Genomic DNA, 26158 nt, shown 5'->3' on the forward strand with positions numbered 1-26158 from the left:
ATCTACACATCTCTAGACCCAGACACTGAATGAGAAAACTAGCCTCCATTTTATCTGCCATACCATTCCCCCCGGGGTGGAAAATGTGAGCAATCAGTTCCAACCATCTCTTTGACTGCTCGTAAAACTCGGCCCCGATACGCCCTATTAACTCTCTCAGCACTATACGTGCTGGAGTCTGCTTTCCCAGGCGTACATCGCCAAAGCTACTAACATCAGAGACATATTTCCCCTCAAGGACATATCAATATATATTTCTGTAAAAAAGTTTGATAAAACTTGATAAATATGAGATCATTGTTAAAAGGACACATTACGCTAAGGAAATAGGCACACAAAATATATTTTATAGAATTAACCCTCTATTTTATTTACTGCTTCTGTGTATGACAATGACCATATTACATCCCTTTGGCATTTATTTCCCATCATACAATTAAACTGCGGGGTGTTAATGATGAAACTATAAATTGCTTACCCAAAATATATGCAATACAATGTGTTTATACATTTAAAATATGACATTTTCTTTCCAGTAGTTTGCATTACTATGGTATTTTATGACATGCAAAATGTTAGCATAGATGTACTGTTAACATCATATTAAAATATATCTAAAGCACACTAACAATAAATTTAAGTTGTAATGCCTTTATTCACATGTAGGCTTATATAAGTATACTCTGTTTCTATTATTACATTACAGCAAGTGATCTGACACATTATAGTTCAGGTTAAATAGCAGTCATGGAATGAATGCCAGAAGATGTGATACAATCTGTATAGTCAAGTCAAATTTGTGGACCAGTAACAAACGACACTTTAGTGTAACAGTTGGTCCTTACAAAAAGATGTGCAGCGAGTAACATTTTTACCATCACATTGTAAACAAAACATTAGTTGTACTAATCATTTTATCAAGGATACTTTTTAAACCATTTAATTTCTCCTCGTCATGTGTAGCGATAAAGTAAAATGATTTTGCTAAACAATATTAGGAAAAATCAATCGTCAATACTCCCTTCCCTTCAGGAGGCTCTAAAGCCAAACAAAGGAAATTTGTCAAGTGAAAAAACACTAGTAATCTGCAGATATGGGGTCAATCTGCAGGTTAATTGTGTTCTGAACCTGCCTGGTACTTAGAGCCCAACTGTCGGGAGGAAAATAACTTTATCACTCCCGGCAGCATTTGGCATTCAGTCTCCGCTCTGCGTATAGAGAGCGGAGCTGTAATCGTGCCCCAGGGATGGACTGACAGCAGGATCAGCATTAGGGCTGTCAGTCAGTGCCGGGGGTGTGGAAACAGCAGCAGCTATCTATACACAGAGCAGTGACTGAACCAAAAGTGGGGCCACCCACGTGACTGAATACCAAATGCTGCTGGGACGAATAAAGTTAATTTCCTCTCTAAGTGTGGGGACCAGGCAGGTTAAGAACGCTATTAACTTGCAAATTAACCCAATATCCGCAGGTTAATAGCGTTTTTTTTTTTTCATGTGACATGGTTCCCTTTAAAGAGTAACTGTCGTTTTCATTTTTATTTCATAAATCAATAGTACACTTGAAATTAAGAAACTTTGCAATATATATTATCACAGAAATCTGCCTTTCTCCTCCTGGATTGTATCAAAATGTGACAATAGTGCAGCCTCAGGCGTAGGGACTATAATTTTAAGACAACATATACCATCATATAAGACATTAAAGAAGCAGTTCTCACTTCCTTCAAAAACAATGAAATGGTTGTTTTAGAAATTGTGTAGCCACAAAGTTACTTCCATAAGGATCTAGGAAACTCTGGTCTATGCTGCAGTTTGCCAGATCCTTACTAACAAGGTCAAAGTTCAGCTGGTTATGGTCATGGAGCCATTATGGCAGTGCACAGGATGTATAGTACGGAGCTGTATAGTATGTGGGTACGTTTGCGCAGGCTCTGCCATGTGCCAGATATATGGAGCCATGCCAGAGGTGAGCATCCAGTTACAGACGGCATCAGATAGAATATGAATATACCCCATTGTCCTGGTCTAATTTCTAAAGTTTTGCATAAATGGGAGTCATACAGAGGTTTGGTGAAGGACTAACAAACCCGCATCAGATTCTTATTACAGCTCCATACAAAACAAGTGCAGGCCTAGTCTTTTATTTTTAGAAGGGTTTAGTGCCTATCCATTTAGCCCTCTCCTCAAAAGCAACATGGAGTTCTGGTCAGTCCAGTTCTAATGCAGAACAATTGTAGATTATTGAAGATTAGTTGCCCGTAGTGTTTACATCACCCACTATCCAACAATGTGCTATTCTCTACAACAATGTATGTTTGAGGTACAGTGAACCTTTATCTACTTCTATAGCTTTCTTAGGTACACAGCTTAATATTCACTATACACTGGACCAAATACTCAGCTATCAGCCCATCAATTTTATATTAAACCACATTTCAATCATTTACTTTTCTCATATAAGGCACTTTGTTAAATGTATTCATTCAACAAATCAAAAATCAGTGTAAATGACAGGTAGTCTTCCAGATGTCAGGCACCATGGGAAGTAATTGCACAATTTGTCAAATAAAATATAAACTTGAACTCTACAAATAAATTTCTCTTTTGTATGTTTCAGAAGTTTGGTAAAGCCAGTTAACCAGTTAAAAAAAAAATATACAGCATTTTTTTTTCCATAAATCTCTAGTATAATTTCAGAACAGGTTATTTACATAAACCAGAAAATAGTTCTGTACCGCTGATCACCTGCTTCCGATTCAGAAACAAAGTAAATTACCTAAAAAATACTGTGCAAAGTAGAAAATATAAATAGTGTTTCAAATATATATATATACATACACACAAACATACACACATTCATTTATAAAAATGTTGTTTCTTGCACTTCCCCATTCCCTGCGCTCCTTATTATCCTCTCTGGAAAAATTCTGGTATCGCATCTTAGGTTAACTTTCAAATCTTCAGAAATACATAAATCAGATGGCAAAACAGAAGAGGAATCTTTTGATACAGTCTGAACAGGTAATATTTGCTTTGCTCTACTAGAGTCTTGCAATAAAGGAGTAGATGTTATCCAACTCATTAAACCAATGTCCGACTGGTCCATCTTTGAATTCCACTGAATTATTTCATCCATATACAAAGCTTCTGATGCCACAGAGGAGTCAACAGTGTATGGCTGGAAAAGAGATTGGTCTTTTTCCTTTACAGGAAGGGAAGGGATTGTATCTTGCTTAGGAAGATATAATAATTGAGTCTCTCTCTCTTGATCCACATTGGCTTCTTTTTGGTTCCAAAATGAATGGAGGTCACTTACAGTTGACAATGTAGTATTGAGTTGTCTATCTGGAGCAGCTGTTGTGATAGAAGTCTTTTGACTGACATAGGACAGGCATTCTGGATGTGCTTTCAACAACTGGCGTCCAACTTGAACCTGTGTTGGAAACATTGTGCCTTGGATAGATTTATATAAAAACCTAAAAGATATTAAAATGATAAAATAAATACAAAATAACCACAAGAGAAAAATGTGTTAAATATTCAGCATATCATTTAAAGGGTTCTTCTCATGTTTAGAGATAGGTAGACAATGAGAAATTAGGTAAGTTTGAAACTTGTTTTTTCTTCCTGCCCCATTCCCCTTCTATCACTGCTTCTCTCTTTCTATCAGTAGCCTGCTTAGTGCGCTCCTAAATAAAGATCGTAATAACTACTAGTGATGAGCGAACGTGCTCGGATAAAGTGTTATCCAAGCATGCTCATGTGCTAACAGAGTGTCTTCAGCATGCTTGAAAAATATGTTCGTCGTATTTATTCATATTATTCGAGCAAGCCAAAGACACTTAACACACAAGCATGCTTGGATGACACGTTATTCAAGCACGTTCGCTCATCACGAATAACTACCCTTTAAAAAGTAAACTCAGAAAAGGCAAACACCTAACGCTTCTTCCCGTGAAGATGGAGTCCTTAAATAGGTCCCTGACGGAGCATTACATTAGATATGGCTAATTTAAAGTTAGTGAAAATAGGGTCCCCAGAGGTTTAAGGGGTTGTCTAGTACTCAGACAACCCCTTATCAATCTCTATTCTTCTCGTTATTATTTTCTAACACTTCCACTCACCTCCGTTTCCGGCGCCGGCTATCCCAGGGATCTCGTGAATTACAATCCGGCCAATCAGTGGCTGCTTCACTCTCCCTGCTTTCAGATAAATCACATAGATCTGGAAGTAGTGAGAGCTGCTGCCATCATGTATATATGTGATCCCTCCATAAAAGAGAAAAGTAACGTAACAGTTGATTGGCCACATTATGACACACGATCCCAGTGAGAGTCAATGCAGATACCGCTGGAATTGCGCTGGCACCAGAGGGAAATATAGAGGTTATTATTTTAAAAAAGGAAACATAAGGATTGAAAATGAGCTAGCAAAGTTGTGGACAGCCCTTTTATCTTTGTAAATCTTAATTAAAAAAATATCCTACAAATGTGATACAAAACTCCAAGATAATTGACTAGAAAAGGACCTTGTGTAGTCTCAATTTCCAGTCTTGCGCTCTTCCACCTGTCCTCTACTTCTGCTGTCTAACTGTATGTTAAAAAAGGACCTCATGGAACCCAATTTAAACCAGAGTATCAGACTATACAGTATTTAATTTCTAGTCTGTAACCATGCAGATTCTAACAACTGATTAGTAACTATGAATACCAAATGGTAAAACTATATATTTTTTCTATTAAGACCATTTGCAAAATTTTAATTAGATGTAGAGTGCTGGAGCAAAAGAAAAGTGTACATGACACAGAGTTAGTGAACGTGAAAGTCAGTGACACAAAAAGGGAAAAATGAACAAAACAGAACGTAAAATACCTCGGTAACAAAGCAGCGATGGGTGACAAGATGCAAATAAAATAAAACAAAGGATTGGCGAGGAGTTTCTGCATAGTCCAATATGGATTTGAAGGAGGGTTGCAGGATGGACAGGTTGAATTGTAAATCAAAGCCACAGTAAAAAATAGTAGAATACTGAAGGCAATGGAGGACACATTGATCCACGTCTGAAAACAAAGTAAGTCAATTCAAAAAATGTATAATGTATGTGAGAAATATCAATAAATGAATAACTGTATACACAAAATGTGAACTGAATACCAAAACACTAAAAAAAAGTGGTATCTTACCCAAGTTTTGGTCTCAATACCCAAGTGCAGCATGATGGTGAAAAGAGCACATGTGACTATTGGAGTACCCCATGTAAACAAATCAATATCAGAATCATAAAATGTCTGCATAAAAAAAACAAAAAATAAAAATAATATACAAATTTACACTTTTGTGCCATGTGCACGTTTATGGTGAATTAGTTTGTCACTTACAAGATATGGAATGAAGAAACAAATAAGACTTTGATAAAAAGCATCAACCATGTTGCGCCAAAACATATGAGGCTTGTACTCCTATAGAGAAATAAAAAGCAGAGAATGGCATTTATGGTATGGTACATTGGCATTAGTTAGTAATATTGGAAGGTTATTCTTACTCTGGGTCATAAATGACTGTACTGAAAAGAGGGGTCTAATTCCAATCTTAAAAATCTGGTGTCCCAAGTATAGAAGAGCTGATTGATTTGCGAGATTCCAAACCAGCATATGTGGTGCCTGGCAGCTAGAGGGTAGTCCTGCAAAAGTTTTACCTTCCGATGTCCCTGGTATAGCATTTGATTTGTCATGGCTGGGCTATGGCATCTGTACAACGTGACGCATACATGACATAACGCCATCCCTGGCTAATCAAATGCAGGGCCAGGTATGCTGGAATGTAATCGATTCGCTGGACTCCCGTCAAGCCACCACTTACCAAACCTGGATGCTGGCTCGGGAGCAATACAAATTGATCTGCTTATTTCTAGTGCCCAGCTCTGGATAATGTTGAGCTATATAAATCCACAAGTTCAGCGATTGTCATTGCATGGAGTAATTATTTAATTTCAGCAATAATAGAATGATATACAGTGGCTTGCGAAAGTATTCAGCCCTTTAGATTTTTGCCTATTTTGTTACATTAATGTAATGTAATCCAATTTTAGCGTGATGCATCAGCACTAAATAGTCTAAGGCGGTGAAGTGATAAAAATTTAGGCATAAATTTATGGGATCAAATAACTCAAAATTGCCATTTGCATTTATATTCACCCCTTTTGCTATGAAGCCCCTAAAAATTTCTGGTGCAAGCAACTACCTTCATAAGTCACATGCTTAGTAAAAGGAGATCCACCTGTGTGTAATCTAAGGATCACATGGTCTGTCAGTATATACACACACACAACTTTTCTGAAAGGCCAGAGAGGCTTCAACACCATTAAGCAAGAGTCACCACTAACCAAACAACACCATGAAGACCAAAGAGATCTCCAAACAATTCAGGAACAAAGTTGTTGAGAAGTACAGTAGTGTTCAAAATAATAGCAGTGCAATATGACTAGCCAGATTAATCTCCGTTTTTGGTGAAGTCAGGACATGCTGTACATGCATTTCTCCTTGAAAGCCTGAGAAATATAGGGGTAACGTTTCTCATTATGGAGAGTGACATACCAGCTGGCTAGTCAAGGTAAGGAGGCTTATTCGCCGTGCAATGCTCCTCTGGGAAATTAAATATGCAAATTGCCTCTTCTGAGAAAAAGAGGACTTAACTGTATAGCGCCACCTGTTGGAAGTAGCAAAGTATGTCCAGAGCCTCTCACCTAGCCAAATCAGTTCTCATGCTTCGCACTGACGAGGGCCAACAGCCCGAAACACCGTGTCTGCGAATTGAGATACTGATTTGGCTTTTATCCTAAGTCATATTGCACGACTCGTTAAAGGGTTGATTGTGACTTGTAGGATCGCTACTTCCAACAGGTGGCGCTATAGAGTTAAGTCCTCTTTTTCTCAGAAGAGGCAATTTGCATATGAGAAATATAGGTCATTCAAGATATTGAGAGGGTAAAACTTATAAAGAAGTGCAGACAATGATAGGCTGTTCAGCTGAAATTATCTCCAATGCTTTAAAAAGGAAAGCCAAATCAGAGAGACGTGGAATAAAACTGAAGACTACCATTTCAATGAATGGAAGAATAGCCAAAATGGAGAAGGCTCAGCCAATGATCAGCTCCATGATGATCAAAGACAGTCTCAAGTTACCTGTGAGTACTTTGAGAGTGAGAAGATGCCAGTGTGAAGCTAATCGCTTAGCAAGAAGTCACTGCAAAGTCCTACTGTTAAAAAAGCCCCACTGTACTAAAGCTGATACAATTTGCCAAAAAACACATCAACTGGCCCAAAGAGAAATGGAGAAACATTTTGTGGACTAATGAAAGTAAAATTGTTCTTTTTGGGTACAAAGACCGCAGACAGTTCAACAGATGACCCCCAAACTCTGCATTCAAGCCACAGTACACTCTGAACACAATGAAGCATGGTGGTGCAAGCATCATGATATGGGCATGTTTCTCTCACTATGGTTCCAGATCTATTTACCGCATACTGGGGATCATGGACCAGTTTCCATATATTAAAATACTTGAAGAGGTCATGTTGCCTTACGCTGAAGAGGATAAGCCCTTGAAAATGGTATATGCCCTTTCAACAAGACAATGACCCTAAACACACTAGTAAACGAGCAAAAGCTGTTTCTGAGGCGAAGCCAACAAATGCCCAAAAATTGTGGGATGTAGTCCAAGCATCCTGGGCTGGCTTAACAGATGACAGGTGCCAGAAGTTGGTTGACTCTATGCAACATAGATGTGAAGCAGTTCTAAAAAACTGGGTATACAACTAAACATTCGGTTAGTGATTCACAGGAATGCTAAATGCACAAAAAAGTACATATTATGAATTTGTAAAGAGAAATGCAGACACTGCTACTTTTTAGAACAGCCCAATTAACATTTTTAGTTATTTTCTGTAAAGTAGTTTAAATTATATACATTTATATTCATGTTTTGAAATAGAAAACAGTGTGCAATGTTCCCAATGCATGTAAATAAAAACTAGTATAAAGATTTTGTGATTAAGTCATGTTTTTGAACACACTGCTATTAGTTTGAACACTGCTGTACAAGTCAGGGTTGGGTTATAAAAAAATATCCCAATCACTAATGATCTCCCGGAGCACCATGAAATGCATTATCAAATGGAAAGAACATAATACCACTGCCAAGAGAGGGCCGCCCACCAAAAGTCTCAGCTCCAGCAAGGAGAGCACTAATCAGAGGCAGCAGAGACCAAATGTATCCCTGAAGTAGCTGAAGAGTTCCCAAGCAGTGATTGGAGTATCTGTCTATACGACCACAATAAGCTGTGCACTTCATACAGTTGGCCCTTATGGACACTGCACCAGCCGAGGCAGAGCAGGTATCGCTGCTGGAGCCGGCCAGACAGGACTGGGAAAGGACTACTCTATCTACCATTCTGAATCATGTATGCCTGCATGAGGTTCTCCAGTCAGGGACAGGAAACCAACAGTTGGCAAGGGACAGGTGACGCCTTTTTAGCCTGTAGGTTTTCTGTCTTTGGTGTGTGGATCCCCTCTCTCATGATGCGGTCATGGGTGATCAATAAAAAAGCCCTTAAGTAGACACAAAAATTGTAAGGCTTGTTTTGAGTTTGCCAAAAGACATGTATAAGACTCCCTAAATGTATGGAGGAAGGTGCTGTGGTCAGACGAGATCAATATTGAACTTTTTGGCCTCCAAGGTATATGCCATATCTAGTGCCAAACTAACATGGCTCATGACCAAAAACACCATTCCCAAAGCGAAGCACGGTGCTGGCAGCATCATGCTGTGGAGATGTTTTTTGGCAGCAGAGACAGGGAAAATGGTCCGACTCGAGAGGATGCTGCAAAATACAGGGATAATCTTGAGCAAAACCTGTTTATGTTTATTAGTAATTTGAGATTGGGATGAAGGTTCATCTTCCAAAAAGACAACTACCGAAAGCACACTCCTAAAGCAACACTCGAGTGGTTTAAGGGGAAAAGTTAAATGTTTTTCAGTAGCCTAGTCAAAGTCCAGACTTTAATCGAATTGAGAATCTGTGGTCAGACTTGAAGTTTGCTGTTCACCAGAGGAGCCATCTGACTTGAAGGAGCTGGAGCAGTTTTGCCTTGAGGAAGGGGCAAAAATACCAGTGGCAAGATGTGGACAGCTGATAAGAGACTTATCCGAAGTGACTTGCAGTAATTGTCGAAAAAAGAGGCCTCCAAGTAGAGACTTTAGGGGGGTGAATAGATACGCACACTGAAGTTTACAGTTATTTTGTCCTATTTGTGGTTTGCTTCACAATAAAAAGAAAACCAAATGCTCACAGTTGTAGGCAAGTTCTTTACATGAACTGACGTAAACCTTACAAAACAAAACAAAAAACAGGGAAATTCCAGGCTGAGGTAGAAAAACACGAAAAATACCAAGGTGATGAATACTTTAGCAAGCAACTGTACTACTGGTATTAGACCACCAGTGAGAAAATAACAGTTCAGGTACTCCACCTGTAGTAAGTTCCAAATGTTTGTCTTGTGACAATTAACTATTAACTTTGTACGGTAGAGGCTAGGCTTCACAAATAGCGGATCGTGCAATGGTGTGAAATTAAAGCATGCATGTTTCGAACACTTAAATATTTTACTAGCTTCAGGTGTCTGTGCCTTAATTTTCCAGTTTGGGAAAATTGTGGTAAATTTCTGCGCTGCTGAATTTTCCCAATCTGTATCTAACGGCTGGTCCTTCCTGGACTCTTGGATCTGCTGCAGCGAATCCTTTCAGTGCTTCAACTCAGCTACATCTGGTGAGTGCAATCTTAAGGATTAACTTTTTAACCTTCTGTGAGGCAGTGACCCCTGTTACAGCTAGGGGGCGCTGTATGTGCTCTGCAGAATGTGCATGGAAGCCTAGTGAGGCCATGAGGGCGTACTACAGACACAGGTGTGGCTGTAATTAGAATAGTGAAGCAGTGACTGATTAAAAAGCCCTGTAGTAGTGGGGGAGGTGTGTCAGTGTGTTCTTGGAAGCAGACAGGGCAGTTGTCTGCAGAGCTCTCTCTGTGTGGAGCAGCACAGAGGATAAGGAACCAGAGAGACTGACACCCTGCGTCTTGGGCTGTCTTACGTGTACCCGGCTGCACTCCAGTGGATAAAGAGTGCAGTGCTCTGAGTGAGTACAGAGACTTGTTACCGGTGTGCGGTCACCCAGGGAAACTGGACAGAGGGAAGTTCGGCCTGTGTATTGACTGCGTCACATAGCCATGCATTATTAATGGACTGTATGAAGAAGCCGTATACCATATTGACTGTGTGAAGTAACACAATAAAAGAACGTTTTGTTTGAACTTGTTTGGGTCACTGCCGTTTCACTGTGTATGGTGCATTACACTTCTCAGGTAAGACACTATTTGAGCTCTTTCCTTCAACAGTTTTCATTTAATTTTCCAGTTGTCCTACTGATGATAATAACAAATCAAATTATAGCATTATTTACATTCTAACATTAAAAATGGAATATGATCAATGTAGCACAAGGCTGCAAAATTACCTGCATTGCCTGCCCACTTTTGTACAGCTCGGGAACAGCGATTAGCATTTCTGCTGGTAGGTCTTTATCAAGAATTCCAGTAATCAGTTGTGGAATGGATGAAAAGAGTAAATTGAAAAAGATAAGATACCACTGGTCAATCATTGTCGATCCAGAGAAACCACAAAAAAATTGGTACCAAAACAGGAGTGCTACAAACATCTAAAAACAAAGCAAAAGGAATAGAAGCAAATGTAAATTTTCATCATTGTGAAGCAAAAAAGTTACACAAATAATTACTTACACAGGACACCATACAGTCTTCTGTGAGATTGAAATAACAGAAAAAAACCCCAAATACTTACAAACTAGTTACACTGAATGCCAAATTTTGACATGCAAGTGTTGAGAAATGTAAGGTTTTTTTTTTTTTTCACAAAGCTAAAAACATCAGTATGAGTAACTTTTGCATATTATATCTCTTGCATCTTCGGGAATCAGCTTGACCAACTTTTCAGCAAGTAGGCATTGTATAAAAACAGTCAATTATACAAGGGAGATTTCTTCAAAAATCTATTTGTGAACTGCTGAAGTGGAAATTGTGAAGTAAATAGATTTGGTCACAATCTAATGAAATACAGGAGCAGCCATGTTACAGCTCAATAAAAGAATTCTATTGGATTAGTTTGTAGCCAAATTCATTCAGGTCACCGATGAATAGTTAAATGTGATTTACAGTACTTTGGTTTTATAATGTCTGTATATGTAAAATCAGTTGTTTTTTTTTGAGGCAACTAGTTATTTTTTCAAGTTTTGTTGTTGGTGCAGTATATAAAATAAAACATTGTTCATACCAATTAACCCATTTCTGTCCAGGTGTTTAAATTCACTAAATACTCAACGTGTGCACATGGCCTAATAGGATAGGTGCATGTGTGTGCAGTAGGAGGCTTCAATGCTGTGACGTGGAACTAAACTATACCACTGTACTGCAATGTTATCGTCAGGTCACAGCAGCTGCATTCAGAAAGGCAGGGTGGGCAGCAGTGTGAGCAGCCTCTTCTTACCTCGACACCCACAGGTATCTCCAGCATCAGATCAGAATATCCACTTGGAGCACATCTTCCTGCACAAAAAAGTGGAGGCAGAGCTTCCTACTGCACGTGCTCAAAAGGCACCGGTCCTATTAATATTTAACGACAACTTCCTGTCGGTGGCCATTTAAATTCTAAAGTGATTACCTCCCTTCACAAAGCAAGTATTTCCTAATTACAGGTATTTATGAATTTTCTTAATTATAATTCCCTTTTTCCCCCATTTCCAGAGAAACTCTTTAGTGGAGCCAAAACAGCTTTTATACTAATCGTTGACCCATCATTTTAATTTTTTTTAAAATGTAAAAAACAAAAACTGACTCAATCCAGCGCCCCTTACTGGCAGTGCAGGGCTCATGCAAGTCTTATTTGCCTGCCAACATTTAGTCCTAGTTAGAGGAGAGCAAATTAACAAATATCCCCTTTTGCCACTGTCAGCTTCATAAAAGATAAAGATAAAAGATATAAGAGGTCTGACAGATTACCACATTAAAACACGGCATTCGGTCAGTATTTGGTCAGTACATGTAAGCCAAAACCAGGAGAGGAACAATCAGAGGAAAAATATCATAGAAACACATCACCACTTCTGCATTTATCACCCACTCCTGGTTCTGGCTTACACATACTGATGGAAAATACTGACCAAATACTAAATGTGTGAATGTGGCCTAATCATAACTTAAGCATCAACATGAACAGTAATATAATCAGATTTACATATTTACTTACAGCATTTTTGTAAAAGAAATATAAAACCATATTTGCAAGTCGAGAATAACACCATCGACCATGAACAAGCAGCAGTTTCTCCAAGTATCGGAACCTTGGCACAGCAAAGTCACTGGCCATCACAGCCTGGAGCGAGAAGGTAGGAAGAAACAGGCAAAAATATAATTAAAGCAAAATCACAGCATACATTTCCATATGGTCATCTTTGTGTTTGTCATTTGAGACTTTAGCTACAGTCCCCCGATAAAGGACACATTGTGCTAGGCTGAAGCAAATAAAGCAATCCTGCAACAATATTCTGTATGTGTAACAGACACACAGATGTTCACTTTCCGCTGTGTAATTAGATGTGTGTATTATACACATTACAGCAATTTTCACAACCAGAATTCGGTTTGATTTGCTGGGTTTAGCATTTGCTCTGGCACGTGTAATGGAGTGCAAAGCAAAATCAATTTCCTTTATTGAGTATAATGAAGTGCATAGGGAGGGTAATTCAATTTGTTGCATATTCAATGACTGCAACCACGAAGGGTCAATCATGTTTTATCCACTTTAAAGAATTAAGGAAAACGCACTCTCATCTTTAGTCTGTATAATACAGCTTTAGAGGTGACTTCGGGAAAATTGATAGGTTTACAAGTATGTTGTATGATGGAATATGCACACCACAACCATCTCAGTATGGAAAGCAGGGGCAGGAATTTAAGGGAAAAAAACAAGGAAACATTCATTCTTGCTCCATAAATCAATAGTACATATAAATGTAAGAAACTTTGCAATACATATTATTAGAGAAATCTGCTTTTTTAGCCTCCTGGACTGATCATTCTCAATTCACAGGTATAGTCTATCTTCAGTGAACACAGAATTTCCCATTACTAAGATAGGAGATGACAGTCGGTGCTCAGAAAAGTTCTATAGAGAACTAGCACTGTCCTTTCAGGGAGCTTTCAACAGAATGTCTTCTAGCTCCTCCCATCTCCGTAGAACTTTATAAGTACCAACGGTCATCTCCTGTCTCAGTAATGAGAAAATCTGTTTTCATTGAATACAGATTCCACACATAAATCGAGAGTTAAAGATCAGTCCAGGAGTTGAAAGAAGCAAATTCTTCTAATACGAACCTATTTTCAATAGATTTATGAAATAAAAATTAAAACGATGGTTACGTTTTAAAATTATTTTCAATTTGCAACAAGGAAAATCACTAAACAGAAATGCCTTGTAAACAAGTTGGACCATTTGTTCATTTGAATTTCCCATTGTACTGTTTATTTGTGTAACTGACACACAGGATAGGTACCATAAAATGTTATCAATGTGAATTATTTTTAGGCTGACAGAAAAGATAAGTTAACCATTCTTTTTAATGTACCAAAAATTTCAATTTTTTTTTAATTTTTTACTGATGACATTGACCATAACCACCAGAGAACACATGGGATATTTGCATAGAATTAGTAAAAATGGTACTGAAAGCCTAAAGAAAAAAAGGTTGTAATGGAATTGGCTGTCTAAATATTTAGACAATCATTTACAACCTAATCAATTTGTTTTACTTTTAAATACCATCCATTAAAAATTCTATACAAATAGCGCACATACATTGTAAAGTACAGGCATAGACAAAAACTGGAGAAGTGCAACTCTTATCTATAAATTAAGCTTTAAATAGCTTTTTACACCTTTATGAAACTTTTTTACTACATTATTTTCTCCCCTCTGTAGTAAGAATGTGTGTGGGCACCAGGAAGCTCTACTTGGTAATCCAGTACTGTGCCATCTGCCTCCCACAACGCTGCACACAGAATTCAGAACTCTTTATATGAAGTTTCAGCTCTTGTTATAGGACAACAGCAATTAGAGTTCACTCACACTTGCATATAAATCGGAAGAGTAAAATCTGATAAAATGTTATTCAATGAGGCAGTGCAGATCAGTGTATTTTTTCTCAGCTGCATTTGCCATGAGAAAAAAAAAAAAAAATCAACTGTATGCTGTGATTTCATTCTGAAATGTGGTTGGTGTGAAGAAAAAAAAAATATAAACAATTGCATGCCATAAGGACGGCATTCGATTTTTATGGATACATTAAAATTCTGTAAGATAGGCAACTGTAAATGGTGCAGTATTAGACTAATAGCTGCTGAGTAAAAAAACGGACTGCATATGGATAACGAGTCAGAAGAAAAATAATCCCACTCTCCTGGATGAGAACTGACAGATTATTTATACGCAAGTGTGAACGAACCCTTACACTTAGTGCGCAGTCAGGCGGCCTTATAACATGGGTTGCAATGCTTGGACTGGCCGGTGGCTCTGCTGACCCGAGTGTGACACCATGTATTTCTATGCAGCTCTCACGCTCAGATCAGAAGAGCTGCCAGCCAGTCCGTGCACTGCGATGGTCACTCATGTTTTACAGCTGTCAGACTGCGCCCTTACTCACCATCTCTGACAAGCAGTGAAAACCCTGAAGATTATGAAAGCAGTCTGCTCAGCAACGCAGAGATCCCATCACACTGCTGAAGAGGACAACCAGCGGAGAGACCACTAAGGGCTGTGATTAGCTGCAAGTGGTCAGGTGACTAGAATGGTGCATCAGAGAAACATCCGATGACTTGCCATTCTAGACACCTAAGAACTGTAGTCAATCACAGTCCTTAGCGGTCCAGTAACAGAAAATGGTGATGTCAACCCCTTTAGAGATGGAGGTGAATAAGCCAACTACCAGACACCAAGATCATATAGCTACAGTATGCGAGGTCACTACGAACAACACGTGTAGCCCAGTCGCACTGGGCTTAAAGGGTTATTCTGAAGTTGTATTTTAAAGCAGCACAGACCTAAGCAGTCTCCCTGGTTTCTGGCAGGGCAGGCACTCATCCTTGAGTAACAATTTGGTGCGCAGGAGAGTTGTAGCATTAGTAGTACTAAAAGGTTCAGCACAAGTTCTGGTGTAACACATTCAGCCACAAGTGGTTTGTTTTGGAGGTTACACTGGTATCATATTTACACAGATGTAACATGACATTTGAACACAGCACACAGCTTGGGACAAGGAGAACTGCACTGGGAGAAGCTGATGCTGCAGCCTGGTGATTTTTCAAGATTATAACAGCAGTTTGTTAGACTTTGAGGTGAGCAGATAAGAAAGTAGTATAGAAATCAATATGCTGAAGAGAGGTGGCTGGTATGTTAGGAGTTAACTCCTCTCCTAAAATGTACATGCTCAGCCAGGGTCTGCGCAGGCACTAGTGGCTGAACTAGTAGTAAACTAGCTGTACACTATGAAAGATAAAAGCCCTCACTGCAGGAGAATGACAGCCATTTTTTCTATTTCAAACTTGCAAATTAAAATAATTTAATACCTTGAGAATATATTTTTTAAGCAAAAATATGAGTCTGAACTTGCCTGCATTCCCTCCTGACCAGATATCCCAACACCAACATCTGCTACCTGGATCATACTGACATCATTTGTTCCATCACCTATGAAGAATAACAAAAATAGGAATGATAAAAAGCAGTACAGCAGTGGGGGAACATATAATAGAAATTAATATGCAAAGAACAATGGTGGAACATCCTGATAAAAAGTTACATTGCTTAAATTATGACCAGTAATAAGACAGATCATCACTGAAATTTCACTTTATAAAAATGATCTTATAGCTATACATGCCAACAGTCAAAACAATCCCAACAGTGCTGACAATAACATGAACCCCATAAAAGGGGTAGCGTTCCAGCAAATTTGTAGTGAACGTGGCTAGTATGCAGACATTTCTGAGGCCTTAAAGAGAATGTATCAGCAGAAAATTACCATTTCGTTAAATCATATTTTTATGTCAAATGTTTTTCTTAAAATGTTTGTCATGTTCTTTTACATTTTCCATAATATGATCTATGTAAAAAAAAAAAATAAATAATCAGGGGTCTTGCAATTTTCACTGGGCATTAAGCCTTATACTCATACTTCCTGTTCATTACAACAGCTTCTTGGACATAGACAGACAGTAATAGACTGGCTCTAACTCATTCCAGGCATACTCTGATCGAGTCAAAGGTGATTGTGCAGGTGTGAGGGGCAGGGTGGGTGCTGTTACATGACCTATTGTGAATAATGTGATCCTATGCCATCCATTTGTTACTTTCATTGTAATCCTGCCTGTAATGAGAGTGATTTCTAAAAAGTGGTCTGTACAGAACAGGAAGTAGGAGTCCAAATTTTAAGCTAAGTGACTGGTGTGCAAAGTGCCATTTTTTAAAAATACATATATATTTTAATATAGATAGCTATATGGCAAACAGAAAATATAAAGCAAACCATAAAAAAATACATTCAACATAAAACCTGAATTAAAAAGTAGGTCATTTCCTAATGACACATTCACTTTTTAATTCAACAAGATTAGGGACATAAATGTTGGAAAGTATGACATCCATTTTTGCGAAGTTGTTTTAAGAATTTCCAGAGTAGGTCAGGTAAATACAACAGCATACCTATTGCTAAAGTCATTGTTTTGAGCTTGTCTCGAACAAGCTTCACTACCATGCTCTTCTGTAGAGGAGTAGAACGACAGCAGAGAACAGAACGGCATTTTCGAGCCAGTGAAATAAATTTATCCGACTGGGTTGAGTCTAGTGCAAAGGCTAGTGTTTTGCCATCGATAACAAGTCCAAGATTTGGGCTTTTTGTAGATGAAGGTAATGAAAAACCCAAGTCAACATTCCAAGTAGATCGTTCCTTCGAGTTATTTGGAATCTTGGACTCCACATAGTGCAAACACTGGTCAAGCAAAGCAGCACAGGCATCCTACAAAAAAAGAAAGTATAGGTGAACAATGTACAGAGATACAATGAGAAAAAAAAATTATAGTTGTTTAACCCCTTCATGCCGTGGCAATTTTCGGCTATAGGTTTTTCCTCGCCTTCTTCCAAGAGACATAACTTTATTTGTCCATCAATATTGCCATACGAGGGCTTGTTTTTTGTGGGATGGGATGAGTTGTACTATTTTAATGACACCATTTTTTCTACCACATCGTATACCAAAAACAGGAAAAAAATCCTAAGTGCAGTGAAATTGGAAAAAAAAAAAATTTTTGGATTTAACATCTTTACTACAAGGTAAAACTGACTTGCCAATATGATTTTCCAGGTTAGTACGAATACGCAGATATCTAATGTCTATTTATTTTACTTTTTTTAAGTGGTGAAAAAAAAATTCAGAAATTTGCATGACTTTTGAGACCTGTAACGTTTTCATTTTTCGGGCTGGGACAGGGCTCATTTGCTCCCTGAGCTGATGTTTTCACTGATACAATTTTGGGGTAGATACAATATTTTGATAATCTCTTATTGCAATGTTGCGTTGGCACAAAAACACGTAATTCCGGCAGATTATTTTTTCTCGTTACATTGCTTACCAATCGGATTAAAGGAGTTGTCCACTACTTGGACAACTTCTTGTCATACCCCTTGCTTGGCCCCGATAAAATAATAAAACTTTTTCTCAACCTCTTATGTCGACGCAGTTTCAGTGATGTCGGTACTCCTACTCACCGGCACCCTTGTGCAGTATTGTGACACGTGACCACAGCGTCCAATCGGCGCTGACGTCTCTGTCTTTGGACTAATCTAACATGAAGAGGAAGGCAGAAATCAGTTGCCTCCCGGACTTCCTCTGCATGTTCAATATGTCCGAAGGTGGGGACAGTGATTGGGCGTCGGCGTCACGTTTCACAACACTGCACGAGAGCCCCGGGGAGAATGAGTGCAAACAACGGGAGAACGGCACCAGCACGGAAGGAAAGTATAGGCTTTATTATTTTATGAGGGCTAGACATTTTGATCAAGAAGGGGTTGTCCAAGTAGTGGACAACCCTTTTAATTAGTTTTATATTTTGACAGATTGTACATTTCTGAAAGCAGCAATATCAAATGTGTATTTTTTTTTTTTAATTGCTTTATTTTCAACAAGGCAAAAAAGGGGGGAGAACTTGTATTTTTTTATTTTTGTACTTTTTACTGTAAGTCGTCTCCTTAAGGAGACTTGCAGCTGTGGTCGTCCGATTGCCTGTGCTATACATCAGCAATAATATACTTGGCACTCAGGAGAACTTTGTGGTGACGTAAAATATGATTTATTCAGTGCATCCAGTTCAACATGAACGTTTTCGGTCCCAACATAGGACCTTCATCAGACAGGACTTTTTGAATACTGCAATATACATATACAAAAATACAAAAGGATTTTTTTAGAGACAAAATACATGATGCAAAATACATGAAGCACATCGAGGTTACAATGTGTACTATTTAGAGATATATAGCACAAAAAACAAAAAACAAAATATCACTAGTAAAGTAACCAGAAGACAACAATGGTGACGGATTTAAGTGAATCCTGACTTGGTGATACGTGAGTGAACTTCATTACGGAGATATAGAGTGGGTGTGTTGCTGAGAGGACTACGACGAGGTGACCGTGCTTAGGTCTGGATAATAGCCTGCCAAGGTGGGGGGTTACTGGTGAGATTGCCCCAGGGTCGTGCTAGGTAAGCTGCCTAAAACATAAGAACACAGATACATAAAGTATGTGACAGCATGTACAAAAGCGTGACAGTATAACAAAATATCAAAATGCCATAAACCAGAGTAAGTGCTAGATTATGTAGCATAAGGTCACCCTGAATATGGTGACCCTAAAGTGTGACCACCTGAGCTATACATAGCAGGGCTTCAGAACTGCTACGTATAGCAAAAATCAAGATCTATGAACGCCAGCCACGAGTGGGTGTTCACAGGAGTATCATAATGACAGGCACATGGGTCATCAGAAGATTCCCGGCTGTTATGACAACCCATCAGCGCCACCGTTCAGCGTGATCAGTGCCCCACAATTACATGACAGGGGCGCCGATGGGCAGAATGAATTATGTGCTTACGGCTGGCTGGCATTTGTTAAATCCTGCTGTCAGTGATTGATAGCGGGTTTTAACTGGTTAACAGCTGTAAGCTCAGCGCCGCTGCACCCATGGCTGTTAAAAGCACATGATGACTAATTAAATCAGCAGCCATGTGGGGGAAAGATGCAGGCTCAGTGTTGTGAGCCCGCATCAAAGTCAGAGGCATGACACAGGACATAAATCTACGTTATATGCCATGAAGGGGTTATGGATTACACAAGAGGATAAAGAGAGGTTAAAAAACAATTGTGTGGTCTTTTTAGTGGCAGGATTCAGTTGGCTATCATCCCAGACTACCATGGCCATAAAAAAAAACCCTTATGGAGTAGCTAGTCAACCGAGGTTCATAGAAAATTACTGCTGGTACGGTCCGTCAGGCTTTTTCAATCTGCTCACTCCCCTACCACCTGCACACCGCACTTTAACATGACGTGGATGTTATTCTAATATCAAGGACAAGGCGAGTGCTCCATTTCTTTTCTTCTCATCTGTGAAACCCATTTAACCTCCTGAACTCTTACAATTTTGATAATTACAAATGATAGGTGATGAAAACTACTATCGGCAGCAAGAAAAGACTTATACAAACACCAGGCCTGATAAAAATGTAATACAATACATACATGTAAAAGAAAAATGGCTATTGGAAAAATGCAGGAAATACTACGAGAGAAGTGAAGAAAATATAACAAAAATCTCTCTTAAGGCCCCGTCTCACATAGCGAGATCGCTAGCGAGATCGCTGCTGAGTCACAAGTTTTGTGACGCAACAGCGACCTCAGTAGCGATCTCGCTATGTGTGACACGTACCAGCGATCAGGCCCCTGCTGCGAGATCGCTGGTCGTGTCGGAATGGCCTGGACCTTTTTTTGGTCGTTGAGGCCCCGCTGACAGCGCTGAATCGGTGTGTGTGACACCGATCCAGCGATGTCTTCACTGGTAACCAGGGTAAACATCGGGTTACTAAGCGCAGGGCCGCGCTTAGTAACCCGATGTTTACCCTGGTTACCAGCGTAAATGTAAAAAAAAAAAAACAAAACAGTACATACTCGCCTTCTGTTGCCCGTCAGGTCCCTTGGCGTCTGCTTCCTGCTCTGACTGCCGCCGTAAAGTGAGAGCACAGCAGTGACGTCACCGCTGCGCTCTGCTCTCACTGTACGGCGGCACACAGTCAGAGCGGGAAGCGGACGGCAAGGGACCTGACGGGCAACAGATGGTGAGTATGTAGTGTTTGTTTTTTTTGGTAACCAGGGTAAACATTGGGTTACTAAGCGCGGCCCTGCGCTTAGTAACCCGATGTTTACCCTGGTTACCCGGGTGCCGCAGGGGGACTTCGGCATCGTTGAAGACAGTTTCAACGATGCCAAAGTCGTTCCCCTGATCGTTGGTCGCTGGAGAGAGCTGTCTGTGTGACAGCTCCCCAGCGACCACACAACGACGAAACAGCGACGCTGCAGCGATCAGCATCGTTGTCTGTATCGCTGCAGCGTCGCTGTGTGAGACGGGGCCTTTATTCTGAGGGCCATACAGCCTGTCCCTTGGATCTGAATTGTTTGAGATTGCTAGATTACCCTTTCTACTCCACCATTGTTATAGCGTATTTGTGCAACAGCCTAGTGTCTACACTTGTTTCTTCTAAAAGTTTGCTTTTGTGTTGCACTTTTACTAGAGCTGGTGTTTGTATATATCCTTTGATTGCAAGTAATAGCTAGATCCAAGTTATAATTTAACCTTTTTGGGAGCGGAGGGGTGAGGGTTAGGTCAGGACACATACCACTGTACATTCGTTTGTGATGACTTTATAAACATTTAAAAAGCACCAAAATGCTGTCTGTTGCTCCAGTTTATGAATTAAACTTACCATAAGCCTGTGCCTGAAGCCTTTGAATATATTTTTTATTAGTTATTTAGGGTGACATTTTTTTTTTTATCACACAATCTGTCTATTCAGCTTTTCCTTGTGTGTTTGTAGGTGTGATTGTACACCGCTGCTAATATTTTCAGTGCTTGACTGCCAAAAGCAGGGCTGTGGAGTCCAAATCATGGAGTCTGTGTCCATTTTGATGGAGTCGGTATAAAATGGACCAACGTCGAAAATATATAACAAATTAGGTACAGTAGTACAATGTAGGTACTGCACATTTTTTCATAATTTGGTAAAGTTATGAAATGTCCTATAAATATTTGTTCTGTTTCTGATTTAAGGTTCACCCTTTTAGTTGAGTCGTGGAGTCAGAAGTCAGGGAAATTGAGAAGTCGGAGGTTTGGCTTTCTGACTCCACAGCCATGGCCTCAAGTTGTTGTTGCAAAGTGTATTACCCTGCTTAAAGAGGAAACTGCCATTAACGAATGCAGTTTTCATGAATGGTCTGCAAAATTGTTTAGATAGTTTAAGTATGTCATAGTAAAATGCAGGTGAATTCTAAGATCCAAGTTTTTCCAACAGAACATGGCACAGTACTTTACCCCTCCACTGGTTTGTGTTCTTTCCAAACACTTTGTAGTGCTGTCTCTTCCTCAGGTAATTTATGCTTAACATGCTGTAAAAGAAAATGTGATGCATGACATCAGCCCACCTTCTTTCCTTCCTCTTTCGGGTCCAGTTTTGAAGTTAATAGGGGCTTTTATGAGTATTTTTGGTGGCCAACAGTGATCAACGTGTGCACTTTAATCAGTCTGTAACAGTGCAGTTCATGTCACCAGATTAAATCTGTGGGCTGTACTGGTGATCAAAGTGATGTCAGGACCAGAAGATTAGGTTTTTGCAGGCTCTGTCCGGCTAGAGATGCTAGTGTGGCTTAGTATAGTGCCACCCATTCCAACAGTATGGAGTGATCATCTCCCTGCTATGGCCAATGGACAGCTCCACACCCTACTTAAACTCACAGCATACTATTGATGCCTGTTCTTGTTTAGTCCTATTTACCCTTTGTTCAGCCTCTTTGATTCTAGTTTCTGACCTAAGCTCATGCTTAGGGTACCGTTACACAAAACGATTTACCAACGATCACGACCAGCGATACGACCTGGCCGTGATCGTTGGTAAGTCGTTGTGTGGTCGCTGGAGAGCTGTCACACAGACAGATCTCCAGCGACCAACGATGCCGAAGTCCCCGGGTAACCAGGGTAAACATCGGGTTACTAAGCGCAGGGCCGCGCTTAGTAACCCGATGTTTACCCTGGTTACCATCGTAAATGTAAAAAAAAAAAAACCGTACATACTCACATTCCGGTGTCCGTCAGGTCCCTAGCCGTCTGCTTCCCGCACTGACTGAGTGCCGGCGGTAAAGTGAAAGCAGAGCACAGCGGTGACGTCACACACACCGATCCAGCGATGACAGAGGGAGATCCAGCGACGAAATAAAGTTCCAAACGATCTGCTACGACGTATGATTCTCAGCGGAGTCCCTGATCGCTGCTGCGTGTCAGACACCGCGATATCGTATGGATATCACTGGAACGTCACGGATCGTACCGTCGTAGCGACAAAAGTGCCACTGTGAGACGGTACCCTTAGACTATCCCTCTCTGCTTGATAATTCTGTTTTTGTCCCTCACCCCCTGGTATTGACATGGCTTTCTGACCACCGCTCTGCCGGCAGCCAGCTCTCACTCTGTGGACATCACCCAGGGGACCCAGATCCCTATACAGTGATTAAAGGGTAAAGGTCAGGGTACTCTCTGGGATCTGTTAGATGGATAAGCAAGGTCTGTCTAAGGAAGCCTTTATCTGAGTGCTCGTGGACACACAACAAGGACTGCTTTTCCTAACCACTTTCCATCATCGGGCAGCACGGTGGCGCAGTGGATAGCACAGCAGCCTTGCAGCGCTGGAGTCCTGGGTTCAAGCCCCACTAAGGACAACATCTGCAAAGAGTTTGTATGTTCTCTCCGTGTTTGCGTGGGTTTCCTCCGGGTACTCCGGTTTCCTCCCACATTCCAAAGACATACTGATAGGGAATTTAAATTGTGAGCCCCAACGGGGACAGTGACTATAATGTGTGAGCAACCTGTAAAGCGCTGCGGAATATGTTAGCGCTATATAAAAATAAAGATTATTATTATTATAGCAACAATTCACTTTTTCAGCAATTTGTGCTGTAATAGGTCTTCTGTGGCTATCCTTCACAATCCATGTGAATCCAAGATTCTGTTGCAGCTTCACTGGTCGTTTTTTCCCCATGTCTACTTTTGGCAAATATAGACTACTGCACATCTGGAACACCCCACAAGAGCTGTGGTTGCCTAGTCGCAATCTTGTCCATGCTCAGGTGCTTACACCTGAACATCATTTTTTTATTCTGACTGTTCACTTAATACATTTTTATCTGATCCTTTGACAGGTTGTATGGTCACTAAATAATCAATGTTTTTCACTGAATCTGTCAGTGATTTAATATTATTGCTGATTGGTGAATAAATGAGCAGTAGTGTGAACCTTTCAATTTGGATTTGTGGAACTTTATACAACTGCATTGCTGTGGGGCATGATTACACTAGCGATGAGTGATGGAACAAGCAATATGTACTACTGCATTGCATGACTACATTTTATAACACTCTTAATACTAATGCTACTTCATGGGAAAAATGTGTTGGGAAGCATCAGGAAACTGGATGAAAACCTTATAATTATTGGCCTGTATGAGGCCGATCTGTAACATTGTTTAAAATATGTAATAATATTCCTAGATAGCTTCTTCAAGCTCTTTGCTGCTCCATATGTTCTGAGGGTTTTAGATCAATATGGCTCAGCTGCAGCAAAAGTTACAAGACTAAGTCAGCATAAAGCACAATAAAATTATCATCTCCATATGATTTGCTACAAGCGGGCACTCCCCCAACTGCTAATGCTTGAAAATAATCAGCAATTTCTATGCATGATCTTTAAGCACAAAGAACATATATCACATTTTTGTACGTCTTCAGCATTCATTCCTCGGATAGAAACTGTTGAGATTGCAAGCAATAAGATCAGTAATTAATTAAAAAGGAAATGAGCTTTTATTGACCACTGACAGAAGTACAATTTCAGCTTTACAGCAGTTCATAGTTTACTTTCACCTTTTAGTGAACCTTCGCTAACCTATTAGGACAGTAAAGCTACAGAAAATTCCTAACAAGCACACCATCTCTCAAACAGTCACTTTTAGGCTAAGTGCACACGTTGCAGAATTGCCGTGGAAATTTTCATTCATTGGGGACAGTCTTTTCATTTGATACATATACTGGGCTTGAGTCATTGTTATTTACACAATGTATATATTCCTTCTGCATTGTATCTACTATATACAGTGCCTTGTAAAAGTATTCAGCTCCCTGGAACTTTTCCACCTTTTCCCACATATCATGCTTCAAACATAAAGATACCAAATGTAAATTTTTGGTGAAGAATCAACAGCAAGTGGAACACAATTGTGAAGTTGAATGAAATTTATTGGTTATTTTAAATTTTTGTGGAAATTCAAAAACTGAAAAGTGGGGCGTGCAACATTATTCGGCCACTTTAACTTAATACTTTATTGCGCCACCTTTTGCTGCGATTACAGCTGCAAGTCACTTGGGGTATTTCTTTATCAGTTTTGTACATCGAGAGACTGAAATTCTTGCCCATTCTTCCTTGGCAAACAGCTCGAGCTCAGTGAGGTTTGATGGAGATCATTGTGAACAGCAGTTTTCAGCTCTTCCCACAGATTCTCGATTGGATTGAGGTCTTGACTTTGACTTGGCCATTCTAACACCTGGATACGTTTATTTGTGAACCATTCCATTGTAGATTTTGCTTTATGTTTGGGATCATTGTCTTGTTGGAAGACAAATCTCCATCCCAGTCTCAGGTCTTTTGCAGACTCCAACAGGTTTTCTACAAGAATGGTAATGTATTTGGCTCCATCCATCTTCCCATCAATTTTATGCATCCTCCCTGTCCCTGCTGAAGAAAAGCAGGCCCAAACCATGATGTTTGACAGTGGGGATGGTGTTTTCAGGGTGATGAGCTGTGTTTCCTTTATGCCAAACATATCGTTTGGCATTGTTGCCAAAAAGTTTGATTTTGGTTTCATCTGACTAGAGCACCTTCTTCCACGTTTGGTGTGTCTCCCAGGTGGCTTGTTGCAAATTTTAAACAACACTTTTTATGGATATCTTTGAGAAATGGCTTTCTTCTTGCCACTCTTCCATAAAGGCCAGATTTGTGCAGTGTACGACTGATTGTTGTCCTATGGACAGACTGTCCCACCTCAGCTGTAGAAAACTGCAGTTCATCCAGAGTGATCATGGGCCTCTTGGCTGCATCTCTGATCAGTCTTCTCCTTGTTTGAGATGAAACTTTAGGCTGTGTGCACACGTAGGAAATGTGGTGCAGAATTTTCTGCACTAAAATCTGCATCTCCTGGCAGGTGCAGATTTGATGCAGTTTTTGTGCGTTTTTGTTGCGGTTTTTGTGCAGTTTTTACCACTGCAGATTTTTATCATGGAGGGGTGCAGAAACGCTGCAGAACTGCACAAAAGAAGCGACATGCACTTCTTTGAAATCTGCAGCGTTTCTGCGCGGATTTTTCTGCACCATGTGCACAGCTTTTTTTTTTCACATTGATTTACATTGTACTGTAAATCACAGTGCAGATCTGCAGCGTTTCTGCAGCAGAAAAAAACACTGCAGATCTGCACTAAATCTGCATCGTGTGCACACAGCCTTAGAGGGACGGCTGGGTCTTGGTAGATTTTCAGTAGTATGATACTCCTTCCATTTTAATATGATTGCTTGCAGAGTGCTCTCTGAAATGCTTACAGTTTTAGAAATCATTT

General features: G+C 39.9%; 1 protein-coding gene across 3 annotated transcripts in view; it reads right to left on the reverse strand.

The window, feature by feature from the left end:
• Positions 1–348: 348 nt before the first annotated feature.
• ATP10A (ATPase phospholipid transporting 10A (putative)) overlaps positions 349–26158 on the reverse strand; it is a 242105-nt gene continuing 216295 nt past the window's right edge. The window contains exons 14-21 of one of the 3 annotated variants that reach the window (XM_077296870.1): positions 16884–17196; positions 15793–15869; positions 12375–12500; positions 10570–10770; positions 5381–5461; positions 5186–5290; positions 4875–5062; positions 349–3478 (exon numbers count right to left, since the gene is read on the reverse strand). In XM_077296870.1, the coding sequence (XP_077152985.1) occupies positions 2863–3478; positions 4875–5062; positions 5186–5290; positions 5381–5461; positions 10570–10770; positions 12375–12500; positions 15793–15869; positions 16884–17196 (1707 nt within the window). In that variant the 3' untranslated portion in view covers positions 349–2862. The remainder of the gene's footprint in view (positions 3479–4874; positions 5063–5185; positions 5291–5380; positions 5462–10569; positions 10771–12374; positions 12501–15792; positions 15870–16883; positions 17197–26158) is intronic. The other 2 variants (XM_077296871.1, XM_077296872.1) reach the window with 2 other exon arrangements.

This window comes from Ranitomeya variabilis, chromosome 3 (assembly GCF_051348905.1).
Source record: "Ranitomeya variabilis isolate aRanVar5 chromosome 3, aRanVar5.hap1, whole genome shotgun sequence".
NCBI lineage: Eukaryota > Metazoa > Chordata > Amphibia > Anura > Dendrobatidae > Ranitomeya > Ranitomeya variabilis.